The sequence below is a fragment of the Helicoverpa armigera genome, chromosome 1, assembly GCF_030705265.1.
Source record: "Helicoverpa armigera isolate CAAS_96S chromosome 1, ASM3070526v1, whole genome shotgun sequence".
Classification (NCBI taxonomy): domain Eukaryota; kingdom Metazoa; phylum Arthropoda; class Insecta; order Lepidoptera; family Noctuidae; genus Helicoverpa; species Helicoverpa armigera.
Window position 1 is genome coordinate 13,446,972 of NC_087120.1, and position 27,874 is coordinate 13,474,845.

A 27,874-nucleotide genomic window follows, 5' to 3' on the forward strand; every position below is an offset into this window, starting at 1 on the left:
CAGTGAGATATTCAGTTGATAAGGGCTTGCAGGCATGGACGTCGTATGCAAAGTTTACGTTAACGTTCGTGTTTCGAAATTAAATTATTGCGACGATTCTACTTGTGTTATTGAGAAGAATGATGCTGGCAAGAACGTATTATTCGCGAATCAGGTAGGTGCGTTTTATTTAAATTTGGAATTTAATTGTTTTGTTTGAAAATTTTCGTTTTTTTTAAACATATTCGTATCTTTCTTTGTTTTCAATTCGTACTGGCAGTTAAAAAATAAAGTAAGGGTTTATTTGTATTAAATTGTAAATTGTATAAATTGGTTTGTTTTGTGTAATAAAACAATTAAATTAATGGCTGTATTGACGTGTGTAATGCGTTTCCGGGCTCCGAGGGGCTGAATCGATCGGTGTACGGGGAGGCTGTGATTCCTTTTTTTTTATGCACTACGGAACTCAGGCATTATGGCATGCAGTATTGCCAAGTATTTATTACCTGTTACTATATTTTATTGATTTAGAGATATCCCAGGTAAATGTAATAAATATTTATTTCTTCTTTTTGTTGAAACTGATTTACCATTCAATTCATGAATCTGTGTGTCTAATTGCTGTATTTTTTACAAATAAAATCCTTTCCCATGTTTAATTAATGTTTTGTCCATTCAAGCTGAACTAGGCGACCGTCGTCGATAACAAAGGATCTTCTGAAAAATAGGTCTTGTCTACTTTTACATAATTCTCAAATGTTTAAAGTCAGTTTTAAACAGTTTCAACCGGAAAAAAACAACAAAATCACGACATACGATCCGATTTATCGTGAAATAATTTAAGACATATTTGCATTGTCCAAAACTTTTTGTAGCAATTGTTGTCCAAGATTGTGTTTCCTTCCAGGGGCAAGGAGGTTGCAAGATTGAAAGCAAAGTTTGAAAACATTAAACCGGAGGATGCGGTGCGGTGCGAAGTTCCAGCTACGGTTGTGTCGAGAAGAAAAAAACTACCCGGTTATACAATCGTAAGTTTTTCCGTTTTTCTATCTCAATTCTTAATTCTCACTTCATTTATCTACGTAAAAAAAAGTAGGATTCGTTTATGAATAGATAAACTGGTTTTTCCGAATGTCATCAGTAGGCTTGTGGTTTCTTTTGTGCAATTAAAAATCGTCTTACTTAGGTAGTTGGCTATCAAGTTAGAATAGATGTTTTATTCGTAAATGCTTCTGAATATATAATTACACTAAAGCTTTCGCCGCTCTAGTCTTAGTACCTACCTTTTGATTATTTTGCATTATAATGAAATATCAGAGGCTTGTAAAGTAAAAATCTCTGTGTTCCTAGTAATCTAACAGAACGATCTAACGATTTGGAGATGACAATAATGTGTGTACCTATAGGTAAGATCAGTGGTTTACGGCCGTTCCCAATTCACTGTCAAATGTGATGCTGTTTAATAGAGATAGAATTTTGACAGTAACCCGATACAAGTTACCTATGTACCTTCAGTTATTATTTACTACCGCGATGATATATCTACTGTCTCTCCAGTGGTAACAGTTCTAACTTTCGTACCTACTTCGTACCATAACATCTCACTGAAGTCCACACGAGAGAGATTACGCGCGTTGTAATAAGCCAGTACGTAATCCCCTTTTTAATTAGCAAAGCTTATCAATATAGGGAAGATTAATTAATTATCTTCTAGTTTATTACTGTCTGTCTTTTATGCGAATATTGATTATGTTGCAATTTTAAGTACTTAGTGTACCTTTCTAATATTATGTATATGGATGTTTGCTAATTGGGTCTTCCGTGAAAACAGGATTTATTGTAACTATGTGGTGTAGTTTATTAATAGCGCCTTGTTAATGAGACATCTTATTAGTAGGTACATTTTTACCCCCGCGGCAACCAAGAAGGGATGTGTATATTGGTTGTATTGTCATATTAATAGGCATGTTTAGGTATATCGTTAGAAGAAATGAAATAAAGAAATGATTTCCGAAAAATAAAATACATGTCCAGTCAGTTATCATACGTTTTAGATCTCTTTATTTTTTGTTGTTCGCGGTAGACAATACTTTCATTGCGTTGGTTTTTCATCGAGTTATTTCGATTTATAAATTGCGTCCGGCAATGGCTCACCCTCGACATTCGCGTGCACAATGGAGCTGCACTGTACTGTGAATGATCTCGCCTCGTGGATGCAATAAAATGACACTTTAGTAGGTACGTAGGTATGGCAACTGACATGCATATTAAGTAGGTAGGTCGGAAACTCGGAACCTAGTGAGAATGAAGCGCGAAACTTAACCATGGTTACAGTTGCTCGAAAACTAAAAAAAATGGGTTGTGGAGCATCCTGTTATTTATCTATTTCTTACTACTCTTGTTAATTCTACTATCGTATAAATTGATGACGTTGAAATAGGCCGTTTCATTTGTGGAACCAAACTATTATCATTGATTCACGGATTTCTTCGCGGATTATCATTTCATTTTAAAGTCTCAGCCATAGATTTAAAATAAGTTCGCGCCCTGCGCCCGTCTCAGCTGATCGTCACCTCGAAATAAGGATTAACTAAATCAGGTTCAAACGTACCGTCACCGCCATCTAGCGGGGAGTTACAGAACTTAGAGTTTTATTGAAAGCAAATTCAGAAGTAATTCGCCAAAATAAAGCAATAAAATAGGCTACATTATCTCATTTAAACATCAGTTTTTTTTAATCATTGTTTATTTATAACTTTCACGTTGAATTTTCTAAGAAAACAGTTATTTTAGAAATACGAACGTTGTATTTATGTTGTTGTTGAACTTGGGCCTTAGTCGACTCTACCCGAACTAAGCAGAGCTCGATTTCATTATCTCTCTTGTGATTGACGTACTTTCTGACATGGCATCAGAATCAATTACTTCCTAATATACTTTCTTATGTGCTTTTTTGAGTACTTTTTTTCGAACTCCCATTCTCCCCAAGTTCTTCCTCATGTAGATACCAGAATTTACTGAATGAAATCATCTGCCTAGCCTTTTCGTAAATAAGCTCTCAGTCTAACCAGATACCTATGTAGCTGTGTTCCAGAGTTTTAGGTGGAGCTACTGTCTGACCTCAACCCAAATACAACCGAGCGGATTGAAGCAGTTTTTTGTGTTACGTGAGGATAATGCTTGGAATTTATAGCTGCTTGAAATGTCTTAACTTTTTTTGTGAACCAATATGATTACATGATATAGCATATTGCTGGTCATTGATAAACTTTCATAATATTACGATAATTTCAAAAATTCATATTTCATTTTCATTCGAATACTAAAAATATTTAATCTGTACGAAACAAGGCGCTCAAAAAGTCAGTATCCCGACCCCGACTAACCCCGGATTGTGAAAAAGTTAGTCATGTCATGCCTGTGAAAATCAATATGATATTTTTCTTGTGTTATTCTTCGCTTATTGGTGATAAAATTTTATGTTCTTCAATTAACTGTAATAATGAGCGTGGCAAAAAATATTCCATTTTACAAAATATTTATTTTGACTAGTCTCTACGTACTCGACGTCGTTGTAATTGAATGGTCGTAAAACTAATTAACGCCTAATGGGTGCTACTTTTTGTTCGTGATGTTCATGTAAATAATGTGAATAATAAAGTTCATGAAAGTAAGATTTTAACTGATATTATGTACAGAAAGATTCTAAATTACTTTTTAAGCTGTGCATAGTTAGTGTAAATAGAAAACGATGAGGTTTCATAGAAGGTGCGGCGATCGGGTCACACTTTTGAATGAAAACTCCACAGCTGTTAGAAATTTTGTAGAATTTAATCATGGCTTGATATTAAGCTCGGAGCCTCTGAAGGATGATGTTATATTTGAAGTGTCGGTCGATAGAAAGGTAAGACAAAGAACAAAGGAAATATTTAATGTATTTTTTATTGAATTGTCAGAACTAGAACACACCTACTGGATTGCGTTTTTCGTAGTTTTATTTGTAATGTATTTTATTGTGATTTGTCCTTTGTATTTCGAGATTCCATGGTAGGTATGGGGATGGGCCAGAGGGTTATGTAAACTGTCATGCTGATTTTTTTGACTGGCCCTTCATTAGTTATACATTTTTACTTTATGTATGCATAATTATTTATCTATTTAAATCAAGAACCAATCATCAGTAATCAGTACAACAGTAACTTTAGGAAAAAATGCATACTTAATTCACACAAGAGTTGATTCATCCTTTATTACATTCCCTAACAATACCTATTCACTGACCATTAGCTCTATAATACAATTTTACTGCAGAATATTTATTACTTAGAAAATATTTCCATTTTGTATGAACAAACTCAAATCAAATCAATCAATCAAATCAAATTATTTATTTCATGTAGGCCTTTACAAGCACTTATGAACGTCAAAATTATAAATAAGTTTCATTCTAGTTGCCCATTCCAAAAGTAGCTTCATATGGAGAAGAATGGGCAAGAAACTCCATGGTTACTCTTTTTAAAACCATAAGTTACAATTTGTATGTATTGATACATACGATAATAACGTGAAAAAGAAATGCTTACAATATTTTTTTTTTATAACCGTAATTGATAAAGGAGATTCAACAATATCAAAAACATTTTTTTTGTCTAATCCGTTGCCAGCTTTAATCATATTTTATGTAATTAATAGTTAAAAAAATTGTAAGTAAGCCTCAATAATAGCTAAATTGACTGATTTTGATATGAAGTATTTCTCATAGGTGTGACCTTAACAAAATATTATATATATCTTATACTCCTTGATCACTTTATTCACAAGAAGTCTTAAATATTTTTTTTCCACACACACTTTATAGAATAACATTTTCTGTTCATATCTCCTTTAAAATCAAATGACAATCAATATCATTTTCTCAATCAATGTAACTTCTCTATAACTTTCTGCCAAATAAGTTTCCTGTTTCATAGATGGCTCCAACTTAGTTCACAATTGGTGCAAAATCCCAGGACTATCTTACATCTCTTAGTTTAGCAAAAAATTAAACACATGCATACATTATACTCAAAAAGTATGAATATAATATGACAATGAAGTACTTGAAAGTTCTTTGAGAGAACCATAAGTTGTTTTAAGAATTTCTACATTTTTTGTACTGGTGAGATGACATATTGACATCAGCCAGTTATACTGGCCATACTTAACATACAAACTTAACATATACCATCTCTTTAGTAACAATACATCGGAATACATATGTATACTACCTCTATGCTAGATTTATCTTCTATCTGTATATCTCCATATTCATAGACAACTCACTTTTTAGGTAAATGTTTGGAATGGCAGTCTGGAAATAGGTGTTACCACTTTAGATCCTGAGTTTATGGAACTTCCTGCTACGGCAACTAAACTCAGAAATACAGCATGGGTAAGATTCAAAAAACCTTTCAACATTCATTTATTTAACTTATCCCAGACAGAATGAACATTTTTGAGAAATATTGCGTATCAACCATATATTTTGAAATAACCATGAAATTTTCTCTTCTAGATTATGTCAGGCAGTTCCATCGTGAAGGATGGTGTCACTCTGGTCAATTCCTATGGACCGGAGCTGGACACTTTGCGGGAGGGAGACTGCATTGGAGTTATGAGAACCAGTAAGGTAATTATCGCTTTCATAAGCAATTCTGGAGAGTCTCATTATCTTTCTTATCAAAATTTTACTTGGGGTTAGTGCAGTGGCTTTTTATCTTTCAAGCTCTTGTATGCCTTTATCTCACAAATGACATACTTTCAGTAGAAAATTCAGAAAATAAGATAGCTATTACTTATTTAACATCACCATCCATCAGAAAGAATGTTTATTGTGAGATGACGGCAAACAGAAGAGTATGGAAGAAGCAAACATGCTGTGCTAAATCCAAATAAAATTAAGATAAGGCATAATGATGATGATTATTTATTCAACAAATAATAACATTATGGTGTGGTTTATGTCACAGGGCGAGTTAACATTTTATCTGAATGGCCGTTGCCTGGGCATAGCTGCACGAGATCTCCCTCAGCGGCTGTTTGCTGTCATCGATTTGTATGGCCAGTGCGTTCAGGTGTCTATACTGCGCACTAATGAAATAAGACCTATTATGGATACTAGCATTGATCAGGTTGGTTCAAATTACAATGTTAACAATAAAATATCCTTTCTGTGAAAGTTGCTTGTCCTGATTTCATGCTTAAACTACTGAACCAATAAAAATGTGAGGTAGTCTATACCCTGAGGGATCTATCAGACAGGGAGTGGTCACGCGGTCAAGCATTCAAGCTGTTAGTTTTGCGTTCGAGCTCTACTAATACTACTTCTACTTGACCTATTGAGTATGCCTCCTGTGTGAGGATATCTATATAACGTCGGACGCAAAACTGACCGCTTGAACGCTTGACCGGATGACTGCTCCCTGTCTGATAGATCCCGGAGAAGGGACTTAGCTACTCTTGCTCCAGGTGTGAGGATTAGTTCCCTCTCGAAGTTTCTTAGCTCTAGTTCCTTATAAAATATAGATAGATAACAATGTTATTAATGTTCTAGGTTGAAGAGGATCCGAATAATGATGATACCCTCACTTCAAGTGAACTAGATGTCGCCGGTCTTCCAACTGAGCCAAAAGAACCTCGTAATATATACATTCCAATGACTTCCGAAGGTGCATGTGCTTTAGGTAAACTACTTATGGCATGACTGCAAAAACTTAAACATCTGTTCAACACTTGTCTAAAAAAAGTGTGGCTGCAAAACGGACTTCATTTCAACGTCATAATCTGACATTTTTTTAGACAAGTCTTAAACAGACGTCTAAATTTTTTTGTGGTACGATGGTTTAAGTTTCGCTTATGCTTTTTTTTAAAAAAATCATGTACTAAAAGAGTTTTGATATGGTTTTTTTCGCAGCACATGACCGTTTGCGGTTTCACCCACGATGTGGTATTTTAGTGAAACTGTCAAGTAACAACAAGTAAGTAGTTCATTTTATAAATCAATATGAGTATGTATTTTTAAGAAATTGTGTAATTATCTAATGATTGGCTCTCAATTGTATAATTCCACTGTTATCTCCTGCCATATAAATCATTATTCAATAAAATTATTTCCATGACCTTTTTATTTTCACAATGAATGTTTACGCTGACTTACAAACAAACAATTTGAATAGGACTGCAGAGCGGGCCCGTCCACTGGACGACTACAACAATGGCGTGGTGATGACTCATCGGCCGCTGTATGACAACGAGCTGTTTGAGATACGCATAGACAGGCTCGTCGACAAGTGGAGCGGCAGCATTGAGGTTTGTTATTTAACATAAATACTTCATACAGTCCCGGATAGAATAAGGTCCGACTTGCTAAGCTAACCACCGCACTCAGAGACATTTACCCCCTTACTTATAAAAATCTCTTATCACCTTCTAAGCAACTAACCCCCTTACTTATAAAATCTCTAATCACCTTCTAAGCAACATTTTAACTAATCACTACTTAAAGTCTTAAGTAGTGATTAAATGTTAGTTGAGACAAGCTTAAGCAACGTTTATAAGTAAGAATTTTCTTAAACAGCCCCTAAGCATTACTTATATTTAATTCTCGTTTATAAGTAAGGCTGTTAATGTCTTAAGTAGTGATTAAATGTTAGTTAAGACATGCTTAAGCAACGTTTATAAGTAAGAATTTTCTTAAACAGCCCTTAAGTATTACTTACTATTTAGTTCACGTTTATAAGTAAGGCTGTTAATGATTACTTGAGTCACTCCTTAGTGACGAATTGTCAAAGAAATCCTTCACTAAGGAATGGCTTAAGTAACCATTGTACCATATGGTAAGACTAATTGTAATGGAACAGCGAAAAAAGTATTCTGCTGCTTTAGGTGCATGTAGGCCTTAGTTTATCCGGGATTGTTTGAATGCTATAAAATTTGCTTATGCTTTACGGTTGACGTTTCCTTAGAAAGAAAACGCTTTACCAACATGTACCTAACTTATATGCAATTTGATAGTTAAGATAAATTAATTTGCACTGGCGATTATGCATTACTGTGAACTGATATTGAAATAATGGTTTTTTATTGTTAGGCAGCTATGTATTTACTTATGCTATGGTATACATGGTTTTAAAAGTGTAAATACTTTTTTATAATTCTTGCTTATTACCTTATCATGAATAACATAATTCTCTGTATCCAGGTTGGTGTAACAACCCACAACCCAACCACTATCCGTTTCCCTTCCACGATGACCAACATGGACTCCGGTACCATCATGATGTCAGGCTGTAAGGTGCTGCTCAACGGCCATGGGACCTGCATGGAGTATGGCAACTTTAACCTTGATGAACTAAGGGTAAGTATCATCTTCATCTCCCAAGCATTTTCAGTTGGATTCCAGTCAGTATATTTTACAAGGAGCGACTGCCTCCCTGACCTCCTCAACCCAGTTACCCGGGCAACCCAATACACCTTGGTAAGACTGGTGTCAGACTTACTGGCTTAGGGTACCTAAGTGTAACACCTTTTTTATTCAAACTTCATTGATCTGTTACTTCTCATAAAGGAGGTCTTTATGCTTTTGTATCTGATTGTTACAAAATGGTTGTAAGCGCGGGTTGCAATATCATAATTGACAGAAAAATAAAGGTTAGGTCATGGCTGGTTCTAAAGTCAGCTTGTTTTTTGTTACATTGTCTTAGTAATTTATTGAATCTTATTTCATGATTAATGGTTTATGGAGAAAGCTGGTAGGTTACAAGCTCCTTTTTTGCTGGAGTGAAGAAATAGCTCCCTCGGGATACCAGAGAAACTGTCTGGAATAACTAGCATGAAATAAATTCATGGTTTTCTTACAGGAAGGGGACACCGTGGGAATGATGAGGAAGAGCAATGGTAAATTGCACTATTTCATAAACGGTGTCGACCAAGGCGTTGCCACTGATAAAGTAGACCAACAAGTTTGGGGAGTGGTGGATTTGTACGGCATGACCGTCAAAGTAAGTAAAAACATTTTTTATTTTAAAAGTTTTTTTTAGGGTGTGTTGCACTATATACTTATAACGATAACTAGCCGTCAAATACCTGTCACGATTTGACGTCTGGTTATGGTTTGGTCATCGTTATATTTCCTTGGTGTAACCTACCCTTAATGTTTTACTGCGGATTCCAATAATCTATCTTTTCATAGATTTTTGCTTACTTGAGATAAGATTTTTACATTGGCTTACAGCAATGTCAATTAGGTTATTGAAATCGCTTTTATGACAGATTACATTGACATTTTGACTAATTTTCAGGTGTCCATAGTAGATCCTTGTGAGGACATTGACAGCAACATCAACATTAATCCACCTGTTTTGCTCGCTTCGCCTGAAATTCCTGCACCTAGTAAGTATATAGCTATTAAGTCTTAGCTGAAATGTCAGGCCCTACTACTTAATGAGTTGATATTGATGTGTGAGTGCAAATAAATCGATCTTTCATCTGTGAGGGAACGTCTACTGTAGGTACCGTAAACTATACTCCATTTGAGTAAGTCTTTAACTAAAGATACACAATCTTGTTATGACTTTTTATTTAAAGACACATTTCAAAATAAATTGCGGCTAAAAGTCATTTATTCAATATGTATTTGTAAAGAATTGTTACCTCTATTTAAATGCTTACTTTAATGTAGCGTAGAATCTGCGTGTACATTTTCTTGTGTGCGTAAATACGGTATAAATATATAAATTTTATTTATCGATTTTGCAGGCAGATTTAGACCAAGAATAGACGAAGAGAGCCTTTTATTTCATACGCTGCGTGATTCGAATGTTATTATTATTAACGATGGTAAGACTGCTCATAGGCCTAAGTAAGTATCGTTTTGTTTTACTTTCTATATTCGTACTCATTGCATACTCTTTGAAATATAGCTTGATTTGAATGACAGTATAAAAACTGATGTATATAGTGTGATAAAATAAAGAAGAATATCTAGGCGATTATGACAAATGACCATGTTTGTTATATAATATCACGTATATATAACTTACTAGCTTCCACCAGTGGTTTCGCCAGTCTCCTGAAGGAACTGTTTCCCACACCTGAATAAAAATTAGTCTACAAGTTGTTCTGATATGTAAGCTATATCATTACCTAGTTTCTTCAAAATTCGTTCAGCTGTTGGCGTATAAGAATAAATAAACATTCACATTGCAAAAAAATATAGAAAAATCCCTCTTTCTGCCTAACTTTACTGACATCTGTCATTCAAACCAAGCTGTATTCCAAAGAGTACACACACATACTTTAACACTTATTTTCTACTTTCAGTGCTTTCAAGTACTTCAACAACGGAATCGTAATGACGAACCGCACTCTGAGGACCAACGAACTGTTCCAAGTGCGTCTCGACCTCGTGATCCCGAAGTGGGCTGGAAGCATTGAGATTGGAGTCACGCAGCTATCTTCTAATGATATCAAGTTTCCATTCAAAATGAGCAATGCTGAGTAAGTTTGGGCAGACGCCAAAGTTAATGGCGGCTCGAAATTTTGTCGATGTGCAGAAATGAGTTTTATGTATCAACGGATGGTGGAGGTGCACGAGAGGTTGAGATACCGAGCCATCATTAACTTTTGCGAGAATTATGTCAACGAATGGGGATTTTCCTCCCTATTCATATAATTTTTACTTTGTGTACAACAGGCGATTATTTCTCACTGTCAAATCTACCTGCAGATTCTGCTCGGTTTAAAAAAGAATCTAAAATTACTTAACTTTCGCATGCAGTCACTTTGTTGCTCGGTGATGAGAAGCGTTGAAAATAATTTGACAGTGAAACGTCGTAATTTTCATATATTTTGTTGTAACAATGTGGTCTTAATATAGATATATGTTAATCCATAGATCCGGCACGTGGGCTGTGACCGGAGAAGACGTTATCCGAGATGGTTCCATCGTTATTCCTCAATATGTCAGAAATCTCAACAAACTTGTGGTGAGTGGTCCTTCTATTACAAACCAGTTGTATTCTCGCGGTTTCGCCCGTGTCCTGTGGGAACTACATCGCGCACCTGGATAAAAAGAAGTCTATAGCTTTATTCGATACTTAATGCTGAAAGAATTTGAAAGAGGAACCATTTTGTTGCCTGTTTGTGACCGTAAGGCCTTAAAACTACTTAACCGATTTGAAAATTTTTCACTGTTGGAAAGCTACAATATTCCCGAGTAGCAGACCCTATATAATTTAAAATGTAATAAATAAATAAAAGAAATTATCCGGGTACGGGCAGTAGTTCCAACGGGGCGTTTGTGTAACCACGTTAAACCGCCAATTTATTATACAATTCTTTAATTTTCAAGAATTTTCGTGGTTGTATAAAATGATTTTTGGTTTTCAGGAGGGGGACACAGTGGGTGTGATGCGCAAAGAGATGGGCATACTACATTTCTTTGTCAACGGCGTGGATCAGGGACCGGCCGCTTTTAATGTACCTGAACACGTATTTGGCATAATAGGTAAGTTTCTGGAACATTATCTATGAAATAAATAGTTTTTTCTATATACTTCCGCTACATACTATTACGGAACTAATTTATATTGAAATTCTTCTTAAAATCAATTAAACCACTTTCCCAAGTAGTAGCCTCAATGTTCTTCACGTCACAATAGATTTTGGACATTATGTAGGTTTGATATTAGTTTGACAATCACTATTCCGCCGTAACAATAAACTGTTTATTTCGTTATAGATTTGTACGGGCGAGCAGCGCAAGCGACTATAGTTGATGAGTATACGCCACCACCGATCTATTCACCTGAATCTCCACTTTCTACTGAATCTAATGCTACTATATTTCCGTAAGTATTTTTGTTTTAGGTTCATTATTATAGGAATGTTGGCAGGGTGAGATTTTAAATATTGGACCCGTATTGTTTTGTAATTACAATCAGGCCGGCATGGCAATGCACTTGTGACTCCACTGGTGTTGTGTCCATAGTTGGCGATAATCGCTTTGCTACGCTTTAAAATAAAAAATAATGTGTGCAATATTTTTTGATAATCCAAAACACTGGTCCAAAACACAAGAACACAGCTGCATCCAGTTAGACTGGAAGCCGACCCCAACATTTTATTTATTTATTATACTTTTTGCACACATTTTACAAAAAAATCAATGTACAAAGGCGGACTTAACGCCTTAGGCGTTCTCTACCAGTCAACCTTTAGGTGGAGGAGAAATTTCATGGAAGGTGCACTAAATATGTAAATAAGACAAATCGAAAATATATAAACGTACATAGATATATAAAATATATATATATAAAATATATAACATACTCGAAAGATGATGATGAATATTGTGACATTTGTGTGTTTTCATCATTTTTTTTCTTGTATCCAGTGAAATGTGCTTCCACCGCGTCCACGGTCGCAACGCTCGCCTCAGCCGCAACCGGCTCACAGCTTGGCGAGCGACTGTCTACTCGGAGTTCAACGATGCCGTACTCTTCAGCTCGCGGCCTCTACGCGAGTGTGACATGTTCGAGATGCGCATCGATAAGATGGTCGATTGCTGGATTGGGAGCATCGAAATCGGTGAGTTGTTATTTTTATTAATGAGTTGTGTTTGTTGGTTTATTGGGGGAACTTTTTTCTACATTCGGGAAACGTGACCTATATGTTATTCTGATATGTAAGATTATTGTCAGGTTCAAAATTATGTGAAAGATAAATGAGCATCGATAAGATGGTCGATTGCTGAATAGGGAAATCGGTTAGTGTTGTGAATTTTTATTAAGATATGTTGGTTTGGGAATTTCTTCCCGTAGATAGATAAAGTTATCCTACGTGTTTGTCTGATATGTACGCTTATTGTCAAGTTCAAAATTTAGTGAAAGATAGATGCGTATCAATAAGATTGCTGGATAGGGAGCATCGAAATCGATTAGTTGTGATTTAATGTTAAGCTACATTTGTTGGGGGAACTTCTGCCAGTATCGGGGAAAATGTGACCTATAGATACGTTATTCTGATATGTAAGCTTATTGTGAAGTTCAAACTTTAGTGAAAGATAGATGCGCATCGATAAGATGGTCGATTGACAACACATACTGAATTCTAGAAAAAAAAATTTGGGCTTACCCCTATATCGATACAACAAAAGTGATTTTTTTTCCTAATTTTTGCTCGATATCGATAACGGTAACATGTAGTGCGGTTTTATATACATTGGTTTTTATGGTTTTGGGATGATGGATGGATGGGATGGATGAGAACCTTTCGTGCGCGAGTCCGACTCGCACTTGGCCGGTGTTTTTTTTATATTCATTTTAATTAGTGTTATTTCCACTAAGTGCATTAAGTGTTAACGGGTAGTGTCGGGTGAGTGTTGCAAAACAAATCTTAATTTCTTTAGCTAGTTAATCGCTGCACGACTTGCATTTTTCATTAGTGCATTGTTCTTATGTTGTAATGTGCTTGTAATGTTTTAATCAGTTGTTAGTGTTTAAAAGTAATCAGTAATGTTTTGTGTTTTGTTGTACCGTGTTTAAAGTATTTAAATAGTATCTAAATATTATATTGTAATTTACGGACCGTTAATTCAAATTGACGGTTGACTTTGACCCTTTGTCCTAGTATTTTCTAATTATAAGTAATGTGTACCTACATACTTACATGATTTAATCATCTTTAATGTTTCTGCTTTTTTTGTTAATTTTAAATTAGTTATTTTTGCAAATTACGCATCAACTTCATGCTTTTGCTACTGTACCGAGCTGCCTAGACTGCCTCATCTCTATAGCTGCTTAGTGCGAGAACACGGCTTCCCTTTTAGTAGGCCGTGTTAGTGGATATCGGGATGTTGCATGGATTCGGTCATTTACTAGGACGGCCAATTACCGAATTCCAGGGTTCCAGCATCTAGCTACTATCTTCTTCGTTCTTCTTCAGTCGTGAAGGCCACGTAGGTTACGTCGACCGGATCAACGTGACCTCCGTGACCCTCACGCTGAAGTCAACCCTGCAACATCGACGGCTTGCTGCTGCAGTGCTGCGAACGACCTACCTACACAACCGGCTACTAATCCAAGACAGTGGTGTTTCTACCAACGAACTAAAATTTGTTACGCGCTCGATATTTGAACTCACTCCCGGCTCAATCGGGAACTTCCTACGACAATTTTTTTAAAGAGTAACCATCGAGTTTCTTGGCAACTAGAATCAAACTTAGTTATATTTTTGACATTCATAAGTGCTTGTAAAGGCCTAAATGAAATAAATGATTTGACTTTGACTAATAAATTTTAACTTTCTACTATATGTTTTTTTTTTCTACTACCTAGACACAAAACGTTACGCTGAATAGCGAGCATCGAAATCGATTAGTTGTGATTTTTTATTAAGTTGTGTTTGTTGGGGGATCTTCTTGCCGTATCCGGGAAAATGTGACCCAAGCTCATTGCCAAGTTTCATCAAAATCCATTCAAACTTTATATGTGACTACTTATAAACTACGAGTACTTCACAAGCGTCTTACTTTTCTTCATTTGCATTTCCAATTAATATATTTTATATTGTATTTTTTTTTAAAAGAGCTCTAAATAGAGATCACTGCCTAAATATGTGTTTGTGAAATTCTAAAAGACACCTCAGCCTTGCGGCTAGGACACAAATGATGAATTAAAATCTGCCATTCTCTTCCACCACCCACAAAGGACCCTAATATTATTGTCTTTTCTCAGTGTGACCGTTTTTAGGAACCGTGCAACTAGTGTGACGTTGAGTCTGCAAAAACCTATTTCAATAAATAAAAAACATTTGACTTTGATACCGTCAGTTGCACAAAGGTCCATTAAAGTTACAGCTTCTTTAAATCTATTGCTGTCTGTTTCTTTGACAACAAGATAATAAGTGATAGCAATAGATTTAATGAAGCTTTAATTTTAATGGACCTTTGTGCAACTGACGGATAGTCACTTAGAAATAAATCATTTTCTATTTATTTGACATGCTATCCCATTTCTAGGTGTAACAGCAATTCGTCCGGACGACTTAGAGGCTGGGGGCGGAGTGGGGGCAGTGGCCGGTACCGCTACGGACCTCAACTGGGATACCTACATACTGAGCGGGGCTGCTATGATGAAGGACGGCGAGTGTGTGCGGAGTGGCTATCCGTTAGACTTGGATAGTCTGACTGTTGGCAGTCGTGTTGGTATGTATTCCTTTTAGTTACTTGTAGGTGGGTGGGTTCGTAGGGACGGTGGCCGGACGGCTACGGACCTCAACTGGGATACCTACATACTGAGCGGGGCTGCTATGATGAAGGACGGCGAATGTGTGCGGAGTGGCTATCCATTAGACTTGGATAGTCTGACTGTTGGCAGTCGTGTTCGTATGTACTTCTTTAATGTAACAGTCAGAAACCTATATTTTTCTACCTTAATGTTTTTATTTTGTTATTATTCTTTTTAACTACGTCTTACTAAAAAAATGCCTGTGAACCGTACCTACCTACAGTTTCATATTCCCACCGAATTGCATCTCAATCAGCGTGGATAAGAATTGGCAAAAATCTTTAAAAAATACCCAGAAAGGAGTTCTTCAAACACACTTTTTTAGACAAGATCGTATTTTATATTCCATCGTTATTTCAATGCCTCTTTTTTATTTATGAGAGGCATAAAGTTCATAAAGAACTAAAGTCTCAATTTAGACGTCGTATTTTACCTTTTGTTCGTCGTATGTGCAGGTATGATGTGGCACGCTGATCGCAGCCTGCATTACTATCTAGACGGGATGGATATGGGCAAGGCATGGTATGTGCCCCATCTCAACATATACGCCGTTGTCGACTTGTATGGCCAGTGCACACAGGTATTTATATACTTCACTTTATATTTACGGGTCAAAATAATATTTTGCTCAAAAACAATACAGTAGTTCACTTCTATGAGGAAAAAATGTAAATCAAGATTAGGATAAGCGACAGTTTCGCTTGAAAGTAAATGTAAATTATAAGGCATACGTAAACATACAGTAAAAAGCTTTAACATACAGTAGGAAAGTGATTCGATTTCATCCATTTAATTTTCATCATCTGCCTAATTTTCCGATAACTTTTATTAAAGTAGTTTATGCAGATTCAACAGAGTTGTAGCTAGTTCTAGCCATACCTATTTGAATCGAACTTGGACACCCTCTCATTCGTAGAAGTTTGTATTTATTTCTGCACTACATCTAAACTATACTTATTTTGTCTGTAAGATGATATCCGTGACAGTTCTAGTGCTCTCCATGGGAGTTAATTTATACAAAATTTATTTGCCAGGTGACCATACTGCAGAATGAGGAAAGAGCGTTCAACTACAACGGTTGCACTAACTCCGATAACTCTATGCTGAGCAACTCCCGAGCTTTGTCTTCCCCGCCGCCGCCATATTGGTAATTATACTTTTTTATATTTTGCTCCTGTTTGGTACCTATTTTTTACAGGCAATTTCTGAATAGTGAAAACTGAGCCTAAGTTTTAGACCGAAAATAATATGTCGAAAATATTATTAATAAGCGATTTAAGATGATTTCTTGATTCGAATCCTTCCAAAATTCCCATCACTTTGTCTTATCCTGGCATTTTCGTGTCCTTCTTCCTCTTATTTTCTTTATTGCACTCTTAATACACGAAACACAAAAAGTTTATGTACAACGGCGAGCTTAACCCAGAATTGGCTTCTCTCAGCTGGCCTTTTAGATATGCAATCATCTAACACCACTTCTCAGCAGTCGGGTAACAAAGCTATTACATTGCAGGAGTTTCTCTGAGTACTCTGGGGACAACATTTGTCTGATGCACGATTACACGGTGGCTCGTCGTCTGACGCCCGATCCTATGGCGGCGTTGGTGTTCAGCTCTGCGCACCTGGCTATGGGAGAGCTGTTTGAGGTAATTTATTTATTTCATTCTAATATGGCATATAGTGGCAGGTTACTGAATAACAGCTGTTCCCAATATTCTACCTATCTGTTGTTTTGATTACTATATACAGGAATTTGAGCAATTCTATCTGTAGTAATTAAACCCACAAAAAGATGGAATATTGAGAACAACTATAAGAGAATCAGTATACTTAGCAGAATAGACAATATACATATTGATAAAGCTTACGCCAACGGTTTCTGAGGGAACTATGTCCCTGGTTCGGATCAAAAGTAAGTTGCCTTTATGTTAATCTGATGGATAAAGTACATTACCGCCAAGTTTAATAAAAATACGGTCAATCTTTTGCGCGTGAAGAAGTAACTTTACACACGCTTTTCAGTTAAACTAAAAAATTTCATACTCAACAATTACTTTGTTGAAGAAAAATTATTATTATTAAATAAATATAGCTTATAATTATTATGTTGCCAGATCAAAATAGCGGAGTGCAAGCATTCCTACGCGGGTAGTTTCCGCATCGGCATCACGGATATCAACATCTTGAACGCTCACGTGAACCGCAGCTTGCCTCCCAGCGTCGCCTGTCTTCCGCACTTCACTGCCTATATTGATGGTAATGTATATTGTATACTAATTTATGGTTTTATTATTTTATATAGATTTTTAGTTTTTTTTCGCAGGGATGAGGGAAATATAATGTAGCTTATATAAGTCTTCATGGCACTGAAGTTCAAATCGGTTGCATAGTGTTTATAATGTTTGGAAGTGATATTAGTAAGAGTTACGATTTACTAAGTAAATTCTATTTTTATCGATCCATTAACAATCAGAAGACTATTATAGTCATACAAAAAAAAAAGGTTTTCTGGTATCTGTTTAATTGAAACACAATTATATGACCTATTTAAAGTACCTAATAACAGTATAATATAATGACAGAAAATTTGTTATTATTACTCGAAATTCTTGCACATTTCTTCGTCGAAGAGATCTTTTGGATGCACTATATTACTAAGGTAGAATGGTGCACTGAAAGACTTTAGTCGGACTATTTATTTACGCGCCTGTCGTACTAGTTTTTACTAGGATTGCAAATATGTTTGATTCCACTAATCTTATTAGTGTGTGTCAAAGGGCTGCCCATGTATGTGAAAATAAAAGCCGCTTCTAGGTAAGTACCAGTAGTGTGCTTTGGGAACGAGTTCCACCGGTATTCTAGGTGTCTGTTCATATGTTTTGTGTAGAATTAAGTGTATCTCGAACATGTAATATTACATTTCAGGGCGATACATGAAATATTCGCAGCCAGGCACCTGGGAACAGGAGATCTGCTCGTTCGTGCCATCCTTCGAGTGGCTTCGTCCGGGAGACAGGATCGGTCTTAAGAAAGTCAGCGACTCGCGGGTTATCGTCTACTACAACTCGGAACAACTCGACACGGCTTTCGAAAAAGTCCCCGACGTTAGTATCTACAAAGGAGTCTTTATCAAGTCCTCCCGTCACATGAATTCACGAAAGGCCTAGGGTTGGGTGACAGTTTGAGCATTAGAAATTATATAACACTTGACATTGTAATCCGCTTTGTAGTACCGTAGTTGTTGTCTTTGAAATTATGAAATCAATTTAATCTATGTAATTGAAGTATTTATTGGAAATAAATGTTTGAAGTCAAGTAAAACCACAGAGGGGTGTAAAGGATTAGTCCGAATGCCAACCTCACCTGCTCGCGGTGCACCCTGCAAATACCAACGAGGCTTCTGGCGACCGACGGGTGGCGGGATAACCAGCCCAGGTGCCCTAGCCCCGGGCCGAGTCGCCCAGCGAGCCCGGGCACTCTGCCCCGGCACCGCGGCCCGGGCCCGAGTCTAGCTGCAGCGTTACTGAACAGCGATTACTGACATTCACCCTGGCCTTCAGTCTACCTCGCTACACTGGCCACTTGTTTTATTTTTGCCGTTGAGAGGAGGCGAACGTTTTGCGATTTTATCAGGATATCATGGTCACCGTGATAAACGACAATATTTAAAGGTACTTTAGCTATTTAGCTCATAGGGCAACCATTGTTAGAATTTATTGATTTGATCGTAAAGAATTTATATTTTTGTAGATAGCTGAAAATATTTTTTTTAACATAGCCATAAACAAAATATATAGACAGATCCCGGCAAAAACAGGACATGTTGACTAGTTTCAAATTCTATGACTGTGAATGCCGTTTAATTAATATTTTTAAAATAGCTTGAAATATCTATGACATTATGCACAATAACATTGGAATGACAACAAGACAATTCTATCTACATTTAGTAGATTAGTCTGTCAGAAAAACTTATATGTAGAGTAATCACTATACATAGGTATTTTTAATGATAAAAGAAAATTCAGCTTAAAATAAACTTCATAGGTACATTTCCTAAAATTCATAGTAAAGCTGAAGGACGAACAAGTGTTAGGTCTGTCTGTTCCTATAATATACCTCTACTCGGTGTGAGTTGAAGCAAGCCTTGACAAACAATGTGTTGTGGTATAGTTCTTGTCGAATAAATTTGCCCCTCTGAAATCAGCAATGCTTCGCACATGCGCAGTGGTTTTAAGCCTATTGTGAAGTTATAGTTAACGCCAATATCGAGGCGGCAAACTTATTTGACGATATCTGTAGGTATTTTAAATGTATTGAGCTTTTAATGGTATATTCGTATTTAGACGCATTTGTAACCTCAGCTTACTTAATATGCTTGTAATCATGCTTCTGTGAAAACTAAGAACTTTAAACAATAATGCCATTAACTCACTTGAATGTACTTTTCACCTCATTCATTGCTTGACCTCTCTTAACTGCGTAATTAAATCCATGTATTCGAACCACCCGCATCGTTAAATGCTTAATTCATATATCTTTCGCATGTAATATAAGTAGTTGTTTGTAAATCACCCTTCATATAGTTACCGGCACGAATCTTGAGCTCTGACCTTCACCTGCGCAGAAGTAATTTATTGGGTCCCTTTTGTGGTATGAAGTGAGGTGCGGGGGCGGGCTTAAGCGGTGATTGGCCCGCAGTGCATCGCGTCATAGCCGTCACTCGGAAATGGGTTCTTTGCTAATAAATCACTTCTGCGCAGATGTAGGTCAGAGCTCAAGATTCTTGCCGATAACTATACTATGTTAGGCAAGGCGTACTTTGTCACTTTGCGTCAAATGCTCTATACGGATAGCTGTACACTTTTGGGAGAGCACCGTAGTACAAATAAACTGTTGTGTTCGGAAGCTAGCTATTTTTATCCCGTGTCATGTGTCGTGGACCAGAAGAAATAGGCATATTATAAGATAGGATCTCTACTTCTTTCATGTATTCACTGTGTACATAAATGATTAAATAAATAGGTCGTAATAGGCAGAATAAGATAGGTTAAGTTACATAGAGTGCACGCGTGGACCTCAAATGCCATGGACAGTGGGACCAAAATTGACCAAATCAGTGCATGTAAGTCAAGATATAGCTAGGAGAATGACGTATCTAACAAAAGTGCTATTAGTTTTTTTCCGTAGAAATATATACCATCCTTCAAACTTACGGTAGGTTTGCCATTTAATAGGCCTTGATTAAGTTTTATTCAATGGATGTATCAAGCTATTTTAAAAATATTTTATATCCACTTTTATGTTTTCGTTTTTTCCAAACTTCATACATTTGTACACTTTACAGAAATCTGAGAATCTACTTTTCCTTTCAGCTCGTTTCAGTTCCCCAGTTTTTTTTTATCATATGAAATGTAATGGTATGTTCCACTATTTATTGGCCGATGTCATCCTATAACTTTAAATTAAAATCTATTTTATTTCTTGGCTTGAAAGATTCTCACTTTCTCAGATTTCAATAACAGTGTATATCGTGAAACATAATTACCGTTTAGCATGTGTTTCCCTTCGCTCGAAGTTATTAAAGCATGTGGCTTGGATAGTGTGAAGCGCTTAAAAATTCCTCTTCTAATTCCTAGACAGTTGACATGTAGGCTATGTGGAATTAAAGAAAAAATACCTTTTTATTGTATCTGAAAGTACATTTATTTGTACAAAACTCTTTTTGAACTCTTTCAGCTTGCGAGATAGATGTTTTTTTCATTCTTACATTTATCTACGCTTAACGTACTTTATCCGTATTCTTTATAAAGTGGTATTTTTTCATGAAATCCGTTTGCGTAAAAAAATATATTGTACATGAAGTAATCTTAGTGTTTCTATTTGTTTGAACAGAAAGTGTACGTCGTCATCGAGATATATGGACACGTCACAAAAATACAAGCTATCTCCCAGGGAAGCCTTGGAAACGGATTGACTCAACAAACTAGTAAGTATCATTAGTTATATAAAACCTAAAAAAGTTTGTACAATTCACGCCCCAAATAGACGTTGACCTGACTAGACGTTGTTCCGTGGTTTCACCCGCGTCCCGTGGGAACTACTAATGTAGATTTCTCATGGTGATGGTATTTTTAAAATTGGTGAAGTAGTTTTTCAGTTTATCCTTTACAAACAAACAAAAAAAAAAATCCGCTTTATAATACTAGTGTTGATAGGACCTCATAGCTATTGAGTGGAAACTGACCTCTTACTCTTATTTTTCCAGTTCCGAATGACAGCGACGAGTTTCCGAAGCATATAGCAGCGCCATACAGTTTCAGCCACGCAGCCACAGACACGACGGACGAAGTCTTTGAGCCAACCATTACCAATTTAGCGACTGCCGAGAGCGACTTAGTGAATGTTCCGCGACCCAAACGGACGTTGGACGACTCGGCTGAAGACCCAGGAGCCGAGTCTTCAAGCGAGGACTCCCCGAGTGGAGGACCACCAGAATACCTCGCTACAGAGGAAGACTTATCTACAACAGAAGATGACGCAATCGAACGAAAAAATAAGACCACAAAAAGCAAGTACGCTAAGATGTCCAGCCAAGCGTGGCCAGCTGGGTCCGATCAAAGTTCACGAGGAGGTACTCAAGGAAAGGGGAAGGGCAAAGGCAAAAGGGGCTCGTCCACGTCGAAGGACACAGCTGTACCATCAACTTCAGCTGAGCCTTGTTTAGCTGATGGTGAAGAAGTGTCAACGTCCACTGAGGTTCGCGCGGCCTCGCCAGTGGAAACGGCCGTGGAAGCCGCGGCTACATCTACGGAAACGAGGCCTCGGCTTCGTCGGTCTAACCTGCCGTATACTTTCTACCACATACATGGAAGGAATATTAAACTGTGCAGCTCAGGTGAGAGGTCTTATTTAGTCTAAGTTAGCGTCACTTTTTTATATGGGATATCGTCACATATTTACTCTAGCTGGGACAGACTTATTTACTGAACCCCATTTTTGTGCCTTATCTAGCCCTTTTTCACCAAAACCAATGTTTGTTATCTATTGAAACAGTAAATTGCTCTTTTTATGACTGCTTTATTATTGTTGAAGTTGTACCCATTTTCATACTGAATAAAATACTCATCTTTCATTGTTATACTTACGCAATGTATTTATTCTGTTTTAGAAACTGTGGCGGTGCGTTTCAGAGGCTACAAAGACGGTATGGCGGTCATCAGTCAACCATTACGCCGGGGACATAATTTCAGAGTAAGTTGCAAGAATTAATGTGATTATATGTTATGCAACGGTAATGTAAAATAAAGTGTAATGCAAAGACAACAAAACTGTAGGTATCTTTAATTTATTTATTTATTTATTTATTTCTTGTACAAGCTGTGCTGTGTGCGAATGGATTAACTGCAATTTGTTAAGCAATAAGCTGATTTTACATTATTATTAGAAACTTGTGAATCTTATTAGGATAGATTATACAAGCAATTCAATATTACCTAAGTATAAAATGCTTCAATGCGAAATAACATATTGTGAACTCATTTTATTTTGAATCTGTAAGCGATTAACAAATCTCACTAGTTGTATGTGATTGCAATATAATACAGCTCTGCCATATTCTTGCCATACGAAAGTATTATAATGCTGTGGCGTGTGTGAGCTGGCTATGGAAGGAACATAGGGTTTGCGTAATGGTTCATAAGAGTCACAACGATCCTGAAACTTTAGAAACTCATATAAATCGGTTCTACGAGCAGTTAGAAGTCTTCAGTATAGCTGGCGCATAATTATATTATGTAATGTATCATCCATCTCTCGGAGCCTTTTCCCAACTGTATTGGGGTCGGCTTCCACTCTAACCGTATTCAGCTGAGTACCAGTGCTTTACAAGGAGCGACTGCCTATCTGACCTCCTCAACCCAGTTACCCGAGCAAGCCGATACCCCTTTTTTTTAACGACGTCAAAAATCTTAAATGACCCCTCCCGCTGTGGGTTAGCAGCGATGAGGGAGTGTCAGACGTGTATGATAAAATTTTAAAATTATTTTGGATTTATTACAAAATAAAAACAGTACCTTTAATTGAGTACGATTTACTATATTATGGCTGTATAGTTAGAGTTCCTTTATTGCTAAGCAGATTTATGTTTTTACCTATTTTCCCGTCGCAAATGCATAGCTGGCTCGGCGACTTAAATCGACCTTTCAACCTAGAATTCTCACTAAATAAGTTTGAAAACTAGTTCGTAACTTTGAAAAATATTTATGTAAAAATACATTAAAAATAATTTACAAAATACATTACATTTATTTATTTGTGGATCAAAAGCTACATTTTAAGTTTTATAAGGTACATAATGTCCAACAAAACTATACGTATAGTTTGTCTGTTTTTTTTTAATGTTTTTATGTTTTGTATAAGATATAGTATTTTATTTTTAGTAAAGCTTGTAATAAATGTTTGTCTGTTGGATCACAATATCACACACAGCATATGCCTTGTTACAGTTCCGAGTGGACAAGACGTGCGATGAATGGATGGGCACAGTCACCATTGGCGCGATGGGGATACTGCCAGGAGAAACCCCATCAAATGGGGTACATCTAGAACCACCTTGCTGGATGCTTTCAAGTGGACTGGTCAACGATAATGGAAATTATGTAAGTATACCCCACTAGCATCCAGGAGATCAATTCTGCTAATTTAATAATGTGTGAATTGGGTGTCAGTTGAATCTAAATATTTTTTTTTTAATTGGTGTGCCATTGCTGTATAAGGTAGTCTGTTGTACAATCATAAATCAATTATTTAATCACAGAAAAGGATAAAAACATTTATTTAACATTTATTAAAAAAAATATGTTTTCTTTTTAAAATTTTTGTGAAAACTCCCTAATTTTTCCGATTTGATAACTTATTTTTCCATTGAAAGAGTACACTTACCAAATGTTCCGTACCGGGTAGAAACCTGACACTCATTTTTGTTAGATAGAGTACGCCAAACAGTAGTAACTTGACACTCAGGTGTATCTCTGATGACACCACAATACGAGCTATATTTTAATAGGTACACCAACAGCAATAATCCTGTCTCTCCTTACAGTACCACTCCTCGATGGGCATGGCTCTGGACGACCTGAAGGAGCAGTCGGTACTGACCATCCACTTCCGCTTCACCAGCGAGCTGATCCTCCAAGTGGATGGAAAACTGGTGGGATGCATAGCCACCGTCCCAAGGCGGTTCAGTCACATCTTCCCGACTATCGATCTCTATGGCAGTATATGTCAGGTAACATATAAACACTAACACATACAAATATTGTTCATCGTCGTCTCCCGAGCCTTTTCCCAACTATGTTGGGGTCGGCTTCCAGTCTAACCGGATTCAGCTGAGTCCCAGTGTCTGCCTATCTGACCTCCTCTCCAGTTACCCGATCAATCCGATACCCCTTGGTTAGACGTGCGTCAGACTTACTGGCTTCTGACTACCCGTAACGACTGCCAAGGATGTTCAATGACAGTCCTACGGTTTAACGTGCCATTCGAAACATAGTCTTTAGTGTCTATGATACACTTAGAAACTACATACAAATTTAGAAAAGTTGCATTGGTACTTGCCTGACCTGTGATCGAACCCACGCCCTCACACTCGAGAGGTTGGCTCTTTACCACGACTAGTGATACCTACGTAAAAGAATGATTCGTAAAATATGTATAACAGTAAAATTAAACTCTTAATTTCAGGTGTCCGTTCTTCTACACCCTTACGTCATCTCGAGTGGCGCCTCCCTAGACCTGCCAGTCATCACTGAAAATCACGAGGATACCTTCAATGATCTCTCTGATGAAGAAGACGCCGACTCCTCCCTAGACCCAGAATCCAGCGCAAAGAAAAAGAAGAAAGCTTACAGTCAGGATAACCTCGCGAACACACCTTGGGAACCGCCATACATGCCGGCCGGACCAAGCCATGGACTCAGTTTCATGCCATACCGTGTGCCCACTCCGCTGCCGTTCCGAACACCTACCCCCATCCCCCAGCCCGTGATGAAGCCAAAGAGTGGCCTCGTAGTCAACCCCTTCAAGAAAAAGCCAAAGAAAGCCAAGAACAAGGAGAAGTCTCGGTCAGAGATACCAGCTGACGCGCCCATGCACAGGAGTCTCAACCTACCAGTACGGAACCGAGATAACAATGAATTTGTGAACCGGCAGATACAGAAGAGTCATTCGTCGCACAATTTTAGTTATACGATGGAGGAGTTTGAACCTTCGAGTGGTCTCCGTCACACGTACAGCGTGGGGTCTCGAGTTGGAGACGCTTGTGATGGGGCCGTGCACGAGCAGTTCTGCGATACGAACATCCGACACAACGACCGATACCCCGAGGCGAGTGACGTCGACAATCTCGACAACGAGATCATGGACGCACTCACTTTAGAGACAGGGAACTTACCTGATCTCACTGAAGAACAGTCTTCGTCAATAGACGAATCCACGCATCACGATATATTTTCGGACTATTGCTCCCCGACTTACTTCCAATACTTGAATCATATTCTGCACTTGGATGGCGAGGGAGGGGATGGGCACAGCTTGGAGGCGGAGTGGGAGGCTTCGGGCGAGGGTTGTGAGCATCTGCACCTGGTGCTGAAGTTCTGGCACAAGCTGGTGATGCCCAACCCGGCGCTACGGCAGGCGGTCTCGTGGGGACAGGTGCGCTGTTACTGCGCTAACTGCCAGCCTGATGGCCCACCCACATTTGCTGGTAAGTTTCAATGGAAAATTAAATCTTTTTAGATAAACATGTAATAAATGACTCCTGAAACTACTTATGTGAATGCATACGGATTATTGCATAAATACGCAACATGCTCCGTTTACTTGGAAACGATGTGATGTATCTCCTCGATCTAGGTTTTTAACCTCGAAGTAATCTATCTACTAATAAATTAAATAAATCTAGTAGTATGAGTGTGACCAAGTGTTGCTCACGTATAAATAACAGCATGATCAAAAGTTATTGATCAATCGTTTGTTTACCAACAACTGCATAATTATATAAATCATGTTTTTTTCCGTTACTTTCAAAATGCGGCTTAAATTAAACTAAGTTTTAAAAAAAACTTTATTATTATTCCCAGGTTGGGTGCGTATCGAGCGCATAGACGGCGTTGGCGCCGCGAGCCGTGGATTCTGGCACGTCGGCCGGTCGTCACTCCGCGCGGCTCAGACATCGACCGTGGCGACAGGCCCGTTGCGACGACCCAAGTTCGCCAACACGCCGAATGCCGAACCACCGTATACTGATTCGTATGTATTACTTTATACTTGCCATTTTAATTCGATTTCAATAATATACCAAACCTACTCCTAAGTTTGATAATTACTATGCTGAAAACCGCATCAAAGTCTGTTAAAACTGGAACCTTTTCCCAACTATTATGTTGGGGATGGCTTCCAGTCTTATCGGATGCAGCTGAGTACCAGCGTTTTACAAGGAGTGATTGCCTATCTAACCTCCTCAACCCGGGCAACCAAATACCCCTTAGTAAGACTGGTGTTAGACATGCTGGCTTCTGACTACCCGTAAAGACTGCCAAGGACGTTACATGACAGCCAAAATCGGTTAAGCCAAACGTGAAATAATCGCGCCCAAACATTCATACATCCATACAAGGCAAACTGAGAATCCTTTTTTTAAATCGAACAAAAACAATACTAGTGTTATGACTCTAGAAGATACACTAATATTAACACAAACTTTATCGTTTCAGTTGGTTCGACGAAGAAGGAAAACCACATAACGTCGTGCTGTGTATCGAAATGGATGTTGAGTGAGTGTTCTACACTTCAAATATATCCTATTTCTATATTACCTCCTTATTTAATGCTCCTCTTAATCCTTGATATTTATTTTTTCTTCCACAGGGGCTCTGACGCCGCAAACGACCGTCTACTAGCATTCTTGATCTTCTTAAAGCCGCGACTACCGTCCGAAGAATGTTCACCATGCTCGGAGGACTAAACTAATCGATTATAATCGATTTTCTCCACTCGAATCTTATCGATACTTCGCACCGTGAAAAACTATCGATTTGTCCAATACAGGTATATGATACTCGTAACGGTGTTTGTTCGTAAATGATATTACTATGGTGGGACGCAAGATGGTTGTCGTTAAGTATTAATTACCTATAGTATTTAATTATAGTCATGTGCCGTTAATTAGGCATTTTCGATGCAGTGTTTTTTGATCTCAAAGGTACATTTTTCTCTCGAAGACTTTGTCTTATCAGGAATTTGAATAAGTTCATGAACTTAACTTTCTCGCAAAAGCACTTTAATTAAAGTCAAATATCGCAATATGTTAGTGCTGTGACAATTAGATGCTCATATCGATATTAAAATGTGTGGGTATTTTCTATGAGAAAAAGTGCGAGATGAGTGTTTCAGTTTCCTAACTCGCAAGATTAAGGCCCTGTTTCATTGGTTACCGATAAAAGTGTCAGTTAGCTATCCAATAAGCCATTAACTTAAATTGACTTACGTACATTTTTATATATTTAATT

The 27,874-nt window shown here is 37.4% G+C and overlaps 1 protein-coding gene across 2 annotated transcripts; it reads left to right on the forward strand.

Annotated features, from left to right (window-relative positions):
• Positions 1-27,568, forward strand: Neurl4 (Neuralized E3 ubiquitin protein ligase 4). Of its 2 annotated transcripts, XM_064035801.1 has the most exons (32): positions 1-154; positions 887-1,007; positions 5,309-5,410; positions 5,534-5,647; positions 5,988-6,149; positions 6,572-6,701; positions 6,932-6,995; positions 7,194-7,326; positions 8,219-8,374; positions 8,877-9,017; positions 9,318-9,408; positions 9,775-9,877; positions 10,339-10,515; positions 10,913-11,003; positions 11,407-11,524; positions 11,759-11,867; positions 12,413-12,606; positions 15,038-15,223; positions 15,761-15,885; positions 16,340-16,452; positions 16,819-16,951; positions 17,420-17,561; positions 18,231-18,409; positions 21,201-21,294; positions 21,574-22,203; positions 22,477-22,559; positions 23,813-23,965; positions 24,409-24,594; positions 25,050-26,070; positions 26,447-26,615; positions 27,080-27,139; positions 27,234-27,568. In XM_064035801.1, the coding sequence occupies exons 1-32, from the start codon at positions 120-122 to the stop codon at positions 27,328-27,330; spliced, it is 5,412 nt and encodes a 1,803-aa protein (XP_063891871.1). In that variant the 5' UTR covers positions 1-119; the 3' UTR covers positions 27,331-27,568. The 2 variants fall into 2 exon arrangements, with proteins under 2 accessions (XP_063891871.1, XP_063891876.1); XM_064035806.1 differs by lacking the exons at positions 1-154; positions 887-1,007 and adding an exon at positions 3,365-3,883.
• The last annotated feature ends 306 nt before the right edge of the window (positions 27,569-27,874 follow it).

Coding starts and splice junctions, on each gene's coding strand:
- Neurl4 (XM_064035801.1), top strand. CDS start 120: ATGATGCTGGCAAGAACGTATTATTCGCGAATCAG. Junction 8,375..8,876: donor TTAACCTTGATGAACTAAGG/GTAAGTATCATC, acceptor GTTTTCTTACAG/GAAGGGGACACCGTGGGAAT. Junction 11,868..12,412: donor TCTAATGCTACTATATTTCC/GTAAGTATTTTT, acceptor TCTTGTATCCAG/TGAAATGTGCTTCCACCGCG.